Source organism: Trachinotus anak, unplaced genomic scaffold, assembly GCF_046630095.1.
Source record: "Trachinotus anak isolate AG129_WGS33_773 ecotype Australia unplaced genomic scaffold, CSIRO_AGI_Tana_v1 ptg000032l, whole genome shotgun sequence".
NCBI lineage: Eukaryota > Metazoa > Chordata > Actinopteri > Carangiformes > Carangidae > Trachinotus > Trachinotus anak.
The window spans coordinates 14,625,673-14,635,931 of NW_027273883.1; the positions used below are offsets into that span (position 1 = coordinate 14,625,673).

General features: G+C 40.1%; 2 protein-coding genes across 12 annotated transcripts in view; both read left to right on the forward strand.

The window, feature by feature from the left end:
* The window catches only part of kif13a (kinesin family member 13A), a 35,834-nt gene extending 33,981 nt beyond the window's left edge, over window positions 1-1,853 (forward strand). For all 10 annotated transcript variants that reach the window (XM_071469338.1, XM_071469337.1, XM_071469340.1 and 7 more), the window contains one exon: window positions 202-1,853. In XM_071469338.1, the coding sequence (XP_071325439.1) occupies window positions 202-335 (134 nt within the window). In that variant the 3' untranslated portion in view covers window positions 336-1,853. The remainder of the gene's footprint in view (window positions 1-201) is intronic.
* Window positions 1,854-3,428: 1,575 nt separating this feature from the next.
* Window positions 3,429-9,100, forward strand: rbm24b (RNA binding motif protein 24b). 2 transcript variants are annotated; one of them, XM_071468502.1, is made up of 4 exons: window positions 3,429-3,759; window positions 4,123-4,246; window positions 4,567-4,621; window positions 7,479-9,100. In XM_071468502.1, the coding sequence occupies exons 1-4, from the start codon at window positions 3,589-3,591 to the stop codon at window positions 7,837-7,839; spliced, it is 711 nt and encodes a 236-aa protein (XP_071324603.1). In that variant the 5' UTR covers window positions 3,429-3,588; the 3' UTR covers window positions 7,840-9,100. The 2 variants fall into 2 exon arrangements, with proteins under 2 accessions (XP_071324603.1, XP_071324602.1); XM_071468501.1 differs by lacking the exon at window positions 3,429-3,759 and adding an exon at window positions 3,834-4,037.
* The last annotated feature ends 1,159 nt before the right edge of the window (window positions 9,101-10,259 follow it).

Consider the following 10,259-nt stretch of genomic DNA (forward strand, 5'->3'; position numbering starts at 1 on the left):
TGGTGCATAATTTTGTTTAGGAGGCTTATACATAAAAGGAAAGTTTAATCATTGTGGCTTTTTGATGTTGTAGTCCTCAATAGACTGACTCATGGTTATTTATTAGGAAACCTGCTTTTCTTCCCTTACATAGTATGAAATTCAGGGAGAACAAATGATCCATTAAAGTATCTAAATCCCTTGTGCCTGACTCTCCCATAGGTAAGCACAATGGGACTGTCCAGGGTAGAGTGTACTTCCGCTGCCCCCCAGGCCACGGTGTGTTTGTCAAGCCTTCTCGTCTCACCAGAGGACCACCCTGCATGGACACAGAACCCCAGACTCTGATCAGATAGGACCCAAAGAAGGACCAGCTTTCTGAGGGAAAGAAGAGACCTGAGGGTGGTCCTCAGATCCAGTGCCTATGGGTGAAGTGTGAGCTGACTTCAGCCTCTGAGCTGATGTATTCTGTAGGCGTGTCTGCTTTCCTGATGCGTACCTGACCTGTGCATTTAATGAAGGTATATCCTAATTACTGTTCACTGAAACTTCTCTATGCACATATCTGACTTTTCTATACGTTGATATTTTTGATAGAGAACTTAACTTTTAACTGGGAATCCATATGGAAACATTACCCACATACCTTTTCTTAAATTGGTTTCTGAACAGTATATATAATATTTTTTATAAGACAATGCATCCACCCCTGAGGCTCATAGTGGAGTAATCTGGGATATGAAGATTAAGAATGTACTACTGTTAATAAACATTGATAATTACATCAATATGATATGTCAGGGGCAACCAAAGAACTACGGTTCCATATCTGCTGTTATGAGTAATTTGTTATTTTTTTAATGTACATTTGTGGAAGTATTCACGATTTATCTATGTGTCCAAGTAAAGCTTAGTGCCATATCTCTAGGAGTAATGCCACATACCCTGAACCGAGGACAAATCTGCAAAACCTGAGTTGCTTTCAGTGTTTGACTGCAGTTATCACATTAAATTATCCTGTTGAAGTACTGTAACACTGTGGAGGAAATAATCCCCATCCAGCATGAGACTGTTAATGTTTGAATGCTTGCACTGGAAAGGATTCTTGGAGAGTTCATCGACTGTCTTCCATATTGGACTGATGAAATATTTTCTGACTGAAGTGACTGAAGAAATGCGTGTCATCACTTTAATCCGTGGAACGAAGCAGCTAGGCTTTGTTTAAGGCCTGGATGTACTGATGCCTTATTGCCCTGTTCCCACAAAGAAAGGCACATAAACCCCAGACTACTCAATGAACTCCATGACAAGTTCGCTGAGTTATAAACAATAACAATCTGTATGGACCTGAAACCTGTGTATGTATATCGTGTTGCCCAGAAGCATTCAAAATCCCATCCAGCCTCATTGACTTATTGATTGAATGCCTTTTTAGCTGACTGTTCTTCTGCATTTTATATGTTAACTGACTGATGTATAACACTACATTTTACAAGGTACTCAACAATGCAATTTTTCACATGGGGGACTGGATGAATGGGTGCTGGACAATATCAGGCAAGGGAAAACGGTGCAAAAGTAGTTTAGTTATGGAGAGAAGTTGTCCGATGAACTTATATTTTTATGGAAGTGGTAAACTGTGGAACTGACAAGAAATAATTATATATTCAGGCTGTTATTTCAATAAAATGAAAGAAACCCAAGACCTTACTTTAAAGAAGAGAACAAAGCTGCTCTCCCTGAGAAGGAGTTGTAAATAGAAATGTATTTGAACATAGTATTTACACTATTATAATGTACAGAATTGTATTTATAATGTATCTCAAACTGTTTTAATTGGTACAAAATGTTCTAGAATAGAACATTTACAATCAGCGCACTGTGTCGACTCTTTATTCATTCATCATGCTTGTGTTTTTTTATGTTTTAGCAGTATAGGATCATATCTTAGTATAACAGACAGTGGGTATACAAAGTGTTCACCCACTACATTTCATTCTACTTCCAGAAGAGATGTTGTCAAGGATTTTATACCTCACAGTATAAGGTCCTATTATCTGAAAGTGAATTATAAATTTAGCATGTATTGTGTATGAAAGGAGGTCCCAAAACATTTCCCATAATTTATTCATCTGAAAATGTGGTCATTATGGAAAAAGATATTTCTGCGGCAATCCACACTATGCACCCGTGTCAACAACAAATAATACTCTATGTCCTAATGTGACCTTCATAATAAGTCCATATCTAGTGTAGACAAACAGTGAATAGATCTGCAGAGGATGTTTCTGTTATTTGAAATATGTTTATGTGCTTGTACATTCTTGGAAAACAACTATTTTGTATATTTATCAAGACAAATTTAAATTATGTTATGATAGGGTGCATTTTACAAACAAAATGTGCTAAAATCACCAAGGAGTGTATTGCTTTGTCCAAGCATAGTACACAACATAAACATGCCCTCTGTCAGAGTGTTTCCTTTACTACAGAGATTTTTGCTCTACTTTCTGGATACTTAATATGGGGCAAAAATGTCTCCTGTCACTGGCAGATTTATGGTCCCTTGGAACTTATCCTGTCTGTGGCTGATGTAAAGATGTAAACAACACAAACATGTGAGCATATTGTTGTCACCCACGAACGATCCAGGCACCATGGACAGCCCCATGCATGAGATGTGACACTCAATTGAAGGCCCTTTCAAGTCCTCACCCACTATTAGCTGTGCAAATCAGTGTAGTTTTGCACTGCTAGACGCTTGATCCTCGCATGTTTTCTCATAATTAGGCCGGTATCACATTTGAAGTCATTTAACTTAACTGTAGTGCCCATACGGGGTCAACTGGTGTATTTTTTCAAATCTTGTGTGATATCACAAAAATCTTGTACATGTTAGCAATGGATGGACACAACCATAGACATATACTGTTGTAAAGGTTTTATGTGGTGTTTGATGATGTGATTGATTGGCAAGTGAGATTGTAGGAAAAAAGTAATATCTTATAGTATGATCCCAGTCATTTTTAGACTTAGTCTATTTAAATGTAAGCACTTTCAGACCAGAGACATAAAAAATATTCAGTATTTTCCACCAATGATTGGAAAAGGGGAAATTTTAGCAGTTTCCAAATCCCTAGCTAGAACCCTGTTTGTGATTTGCAACCCTATGCTGATTGCACAAGTTTCTACTGTAGCATATCATGATTTTGACTCATATCTCTCTATTACTTTATTATGAAAATGAGGAAGGAGAAAGTGAAAAAGAGACCAGAGGTTTTCCTCAGCTTGTTCTGCCCTTGCCACTGTTTTAGCAGCTGTGCAACAGTAGGTATCCTGAACGCAGTGTGGTGGTCTGGATCGGGGTGGAGTTAAGTATCTGTGTCACACTGACAACTGGGGAACCTCCCGCGACAGACTAACAGGTGTCCTCCTCCTCCTCCTCCTCCTCCTCCTGCTGCTCCTGCTCCTTCAGATCCACAGCCACACTACCGGGGGGCTGCCTGTCCGCGCCGCAGACTCTCTCCCTGCACATCTGAACGCTTTTCTTTACTTTATAACTTCCAGGAAATCACTTATACACAGATACACACACACACACACACACAAATGATGCACTCGGCACAGAAAGACACCACCTTCACCAAGATCTTTGTGGGAGGTCTTCCTTATCACACAACGGACTCAAGCCTCAGGAAATATTTCGAAGTGTTTGGAGACATCGAGGAGGCTGTGGTCATCACGGACCGGCAGACGGGCAAATCCAGAGGTTATGGATTCGTAAGTAACAACCTGTTGATATGATTGAGCTTCAAGTTGCTTGCACACGTGCGCAGTCGGTGATCGGATCAATTGAACAACTATCGGCACCAATCGAGGCCGAAAGAGTGGATTGATCTGTCGGCTGTTCTGCCCGGTTGGGAACAGGCCATTTGTAGGTGTGACTGTGGCGGAGTTGAACGGGCAGGACTTGGAGGCACTGGTACAGGATGAGACATGTGACCAGACCTTAACGAGTGAAGGAAAAACAAGTTTTCTGTATTGTCCTTGAGTCAAATGTAACAAAATACAAGTTATCCATCTTTTTTTTTTGTGTGACCAAACTGTACAGGATGGCATCTTGAGATGTGTTGTGTTTCATAGGTGACCATGGCAGACCGGGCCTCCGCTGACCGAGCCTGTAAGGACCCCAACCCCATTATAGATGGAAGGAAAGCCAACGTGAACCTGGCTTACCTGGGGGCCAAGCCTAGGGTCATACAGCCAGGTGAGGGGCTCAGAGGTTAGATAATCAGTGTGGCATATAAAGACAGTGGCCCTTTACACAGTCACATGCAGGCTTGACCCCTGCTACGTGGAGGCCATGAAAGTATCCAGCTAGAGGTAGATTCAAATACAACTAAGTAGATAATTATCTCGATATTTGGAGAATGGCTGACTCGACTTTAGTTCTTCTTTTGTCTTGGAAAGGACGCGCAGTCTTGCACAGGATCATAGCACTCTCTCAAACATCGTCTCCACTGCATAAAAAAATAATCACTGAGCATTTAAACAAAGTAATTAATGATATTTTTCTTTTAATTCCAGGATTTGCATTTGGCGTGCCTCAGATCCATCCAGCTTTCATCCAAAGACCTTATGGGTATGTTACGCTGTAGAACTTCCACTTCCTTCACAAAATCTTCTTTATGAAATAGAGAAAAAAACTGCTATTGTCTTTTATGATCTTCTATAATCAGATTTTATTGCTGTAAACATGTATTTTATCATTGCCTCCACCTATTTAATCCTGAATGAGGACATGTGAGTGTTGATGTGTGCTCCTCTGCTTGGCGTTGACTGTAAAGGAAGTGAACGTTTGTCCCCAGCCACTACAGGACTTGACTTCATGTTGTCTATCTCTCTCTGATCTGACAGGCTCGGTAACGGTTAAAATAGCTGATGAAGGGACATGATGATTTGAGGAATAGCTGAGTCTGCATTGGGCAGAGCACTAAAGTGTTACCTGTATACTCTGACATACACAAACGAACTGAAATGGTGACTAGATGCATGGAAGTCTTATGTTTCTTTTTTTTTCTTTCTTTTTTTTTTATGTTTTCCATAGTACATAGAGTGGTGTGTGCCTTGTTTTCAGTATGATGTGGTTTTCAGCTTAACTGTGTGCTTATTTCTACTTGCAGTGGGGGAGGTGGGGGGTGCAGGAGGTTTTTGTGCAGACTTTGTGAGTTTTGATAGGGAGTTGTAACTCTGCAGTGGGGTGTTGATTCTTTTCCCTTTTTTAATGATTGATTTGTGCTTTAGCCTGTGTTTTTTTTTTTTTTTCCCCCCCAGTTTTTAGTTAACATTAAGTTGATCGTGTTTTGTTGTCAAAAGGGGGCTGATGATCATTCACAGTGTGTTCATTTCAAAATCGATCCCCTGCAACAAAACAAACACTGGCTTGCATGTGGGAGTTCTTTTTCTGTTTCCTTACCCATGATGCTGTGTTTTTCTTTCCTTTTTTTTTTTTTTTTTTTTTTTATTAACCCATTGCTCTTATTTGTAGCTTACATCTACAGGTACACGATACTGAGCATATTTTTTTCTGATAAACCAGTTTTTCTCATCACTTCAGCAGCTGTTGTTTACTACAATTAAAATGTGCAGGGGGAGTGAGAACACACATACAGTGTTTTCACCCCAGAAAAGCTAAGATATGTTCAATTTCCCCCGAGTTTTTATAATGGTAGAATGTCAAGGCTCCAAATTAAAGCTGGTGCTCGTGCTCTGTATGAAACAAATTTTAGATGTTAACCAACTATATATGTGATTATGGATTTATTTAGCATTGCAATAAGCCAAAAAATAGACTAGTCTTCTTTTTTATATATATATATATATATATATAGACAAATGTTCAATGCACTGTAGGTTGGAGACAGAGATCTTAGCCGCTCTCTTAGGCAACAGCTGTTGGCCACAGTGATCTCCACGGCCTCTCAAATTCAGATGGAAAATGGGAGTCACTCAGCAGCGCTGTTAATAATGTATGGCACAGACAGGGCCGCTCGGCTGTGGACAACAGGTGGGCCGAGCCATGTGCCCATGAAGCCTTTTGGTTATGTGCTGGGGATTACCCATGTGTCCTGGTGATTTACAAAGCACCTTTATTTAGCTCTCGACGTGCAGCACCACAAAATGTTCATCCCATCTCTTTCAGTAGACATGGCTTAAGTCAGCGGCGCCCTTTTAGCCCAACATGTTGGTTCCTATCAAGTTAAATTAAACATTATACATGTGATTAGATTTATAGACAACTTAGACTAACTATAACTTTTTTGTGATCATTATACAGCAGCGGTACGAAGCGGTTAGCTCCTATATACTGCAGCTGATGCATGCATCCCACTTTGTAACAAGAGCACCACTTCTTGATCAGCTAGGACACCTCCAGTCTGATGATAAATAAGTAAATTCAGGAAAGGCACTGTGACAGTAGAGCGGTGTAGGCAGCCATTACAGTTGACGAGTCCCCTGCCATGTGTTACTGAAGGAGAAGATCAGCTTGTCCTTTGGAGATGACAAGGGGAGCAAAAATAGCATGCTCCCAGCCTCCCTTGTCAGTCAAGTTGCTGGTGTATGTTTGTGTGGGGGTGTATGTCTGTAAGAGGGGGGAGGGGGCACTTGTCTATGGATAGATATAACAGTTCCACAGCTGCTCCCCAATATATTTACTGAGGGTGAATTTAACACAAGTTTAAAGTGGGACCAAATTAACCCAGATACCCAGGCTTGTATTTAAACCTTTATACCCTTGTCTATATACAGAATATTGCTCTTCCAATGGAAATTGCCTGCTCTTACTCCACTTTCTTTATTAAAAATAGCCAAATGGATTTGTTTTTCAAACAGACACAACAAGGCCTCCGCACAATCTAATACAAGCAAGCACCCACTTGTTGAGATACTGTATGGTTAACTCAGCAGCTACATCTGCTGCATTGCAATTCATTGCATTCATTTGCTGCTCCATTTTAAAGACACAGAAAGCCTATTTTTTCCTATTTCTTTGTGTTTCTGGACCTATTAACATGTGTGGGCATGCCTGTATGTGTGGTGTTGGTGTGGCTGTACGTGGACAGAATAATGTCCACTTCTTGATATGTTGTGGTGTTGTGCGATAAGCTCGCATTTTGTCAAATACAGTTTTCAGTGAAACACTGGGTGCAGAGCTGGGCTGTGTCTTCTTTTAATGCCTTACTGTGTTTCAGACTCAGGCGCTTTTTTTGAAATTAAAAGCTGCGCTTGTGTTTTTTTTTGTGGTTTTGCTGCTTCCTTAACTTTTCATTTCTAGGTAGGGTTTTTTCAGTTGTTAATGAATGGATTTGCTGTGTTCTGAGGACTGGATTGATGGATTTGTGGCGCCTGCTTTTCAGTTTTCCAGAATTTAGTTTCAGCGTTGGATAGATGACTGGCTGTGGCTCTGGTTTGACCCTGTGTGTCTTTGTGTCCTACAGGATCCCTGCCCACTATGTCTACCCTCAGGCCTTTGTCCAACCCAGCGTGGTGATCCCTCATGTGCAACCTTCTGCCGCTACAGCAACAGCTGCTGCTGCCACTTCCCCGTACCTTGACTATACTGGAGCAACGTATGCTCAGTACTCTGCGGCTGCTGCCACCGCTGCCGCCGCTGCAGCTGCCTATGAGCAATATCCGTACGCGGCCTCACCAGCACCAACGAGCTACATGACTACAGCAGGGTATGGATACGCTGTCCAGCAGCCGCTCGCCACTGCTGCCACCCCAGGAGCTGCCGCTGCTGCTGCAGCCTTTAGCCAGTACCAACCTCAGCAGCTCCAGACAGATCGCATGCAGTAAAACCATGAAAACTACCTTAAAGGAGGAAAGCAGGGGAGGTCCCCTCCTCCCATGAAGAGGGCAAAGTTAGGAGGGGGAAAACAGTAGAAGCTGAATGATGGTTGTCACTACCAGGTTTTATCTTCGCAGTCCTTCCAAAGAGCAGAAGAAAATCACCAAAAATGTGGAGACAAATGAGGAATTACTCTATATTTAATTCAAGTGAGATCAGTATTTTGTCACTATTGAATATATATGAATATTTAATATTTATTCAGTAGTAAAATATATTTAATGTTATTGAAGTAGACTCACTGGACCTCATGTCAGACATTGCTGAATTTTGTCTATATTTCAGTGGAATTTGTATAAAAATTCCCATTTACATTTATGTCTTATAATCAGGTTTCTTCCCCACTTTGAAAAAAACCCCCCCAAAACACTTGCATACAGCTATGAGAAGAGTATGTTACACCGTCATGCGATTTTCAGTATTTCATAGTTTTGGACCAGTATTTGTTTGATAAAGCTATGCAGACATTGATAGATAAGTTTTGATAGTATTGTTCCCTTTTTTAATAACTGTTTGAAGTGAGATAGATTAGACATCCTCAACTAGTTCATTTTAAACATGTATTTTCTTGGTAGCACATATGACAAAATGCTGAAGTGACAGCTGAAGCTGGCAAAAGCACTCACTTTTCTTCCCTTTAAATTGCACCTCAAGTAAACTCAGCAAAAGGGAAGAAACATTGTTGAATGTGAATGTTTCATTTTGAAAAAAAGTTTCATAATGTGCCTTTTAAATTATGCTATTTATGTATTTATTATGGAGCCTTACAGTAAAAAAATCCTTTATTTGTGTTCATGTATATTATTAGTATGAAGCCTACTATGGAACATGTCCACATGTGCTGCTGCATTTCTCATGATCAAGAGCATATGTTATTTAAGAATGTTTAAACTTGGCTTAACAATGTGCTATACTATGTATAAAGAACAATATATGAGTGGAAAGGTAGCAATAACTCCAACACTTTTTCTGTTTTCTGTAGATTTAATGTTGTCTAAAATATATCCTTAATTCTTTGTCGCTTTTTATACTTGACCAGTTTGGTAAAGGACAGTGTGACAACTGTTAACTTTTTGAATTTTTGACATTTGATGTCTTTTGACATTAAATGTTTTCTAATGCAAGGTCATCCCCTTTTTCACCTTGCAATGCATGACTCAAAATAATGCAAACATTTAATTTGTGAAATAAAAGGAAATTTACCTTCAACTCTTTTTTTTTTATTCTTCTGTGTTCAATGTTTGTTTTGCCTCACAGACTTTTTTTTGTTTGATGAAATAATGTCACGTGATGGTCACAGTTGCAGAAAAGAATACAGAACTGTAACAGAACAGAACAAAATGATGCATATATACATTTGAACAACTGCCATGAAACATAAACTGCCTCCTGTTCTGTTATGTGCAGTGGGGCAGCAAATGAGTTGTTGTTAGTCCAAAACTCAGATATATTCATATATATATATATATATATATATATAGCTGTAGCTATAGTCATATGATCTGACCACTGTCAGCAAGTAAGAGTGTCATGTTTCTGTGATATGTTTCAATACAAAGCTACAAACTCAGCTGGCAAGGATATGCATCCTGCATCTCAGGAGGCCAAAATCACTAACAAATGATGAATTTCACCTTTTTTCCAAATCTATACTTGCGGAAGTTGGTACTTGCTTCTGTTTACATCATAAATCAAGGTAGATGTTTGTGTAACATGTAGCCGGCATAGCTCCAAAATAGTAAGTGATGTCCCTCTTCCTAGTAAACACCACCATTAGTTGATAGAAGCTGTTTGCCAGACTCCCTTGTGTTGACGAAATGAAATAAATGAAAAACTTTTATGAATCTAAAACATTAGACATTCTTGCTATATAAATCCTGACAGTTTTTTATTTTAAATGCTAAAATAGAATTTGATACAGCATCATCTTGGCTCTCCTCTGGCTAAGCAGACCCTGACAGCTGAAATGACCTCTCATCTCAGGGACCTCTGGTCCTTGAAGTCCAAGTCCAAGTGTTTTGTTCACCTACTTTCAACAGTCCCCACCACTCATGTCTCTATACAGCTTTGACGAAACGTGTGGTACGGGCAGAGAGGCAGCTGCATGGTCTTTTATATGAAGATGGTTTGGTCCAATTAAACATGCTGACTAGTTGCCCCCTCAGTTTTTCTCCCCAAAGCTGTGGACTCCTGACACCTGCTGGTTCATGAGGGTCACAAGCATCTTGTAACCAACACACCTTTCCACCTCGCTGGTTCCCATGTTCATGTGTGCGGATGTGACTCTTCTTTTGCGGTGTTCCGCGGAAATTACTTTCGATTTTATTTGCGTTAGTTGTTCACAACAGACAGAAGTGCCGCGTTCAAG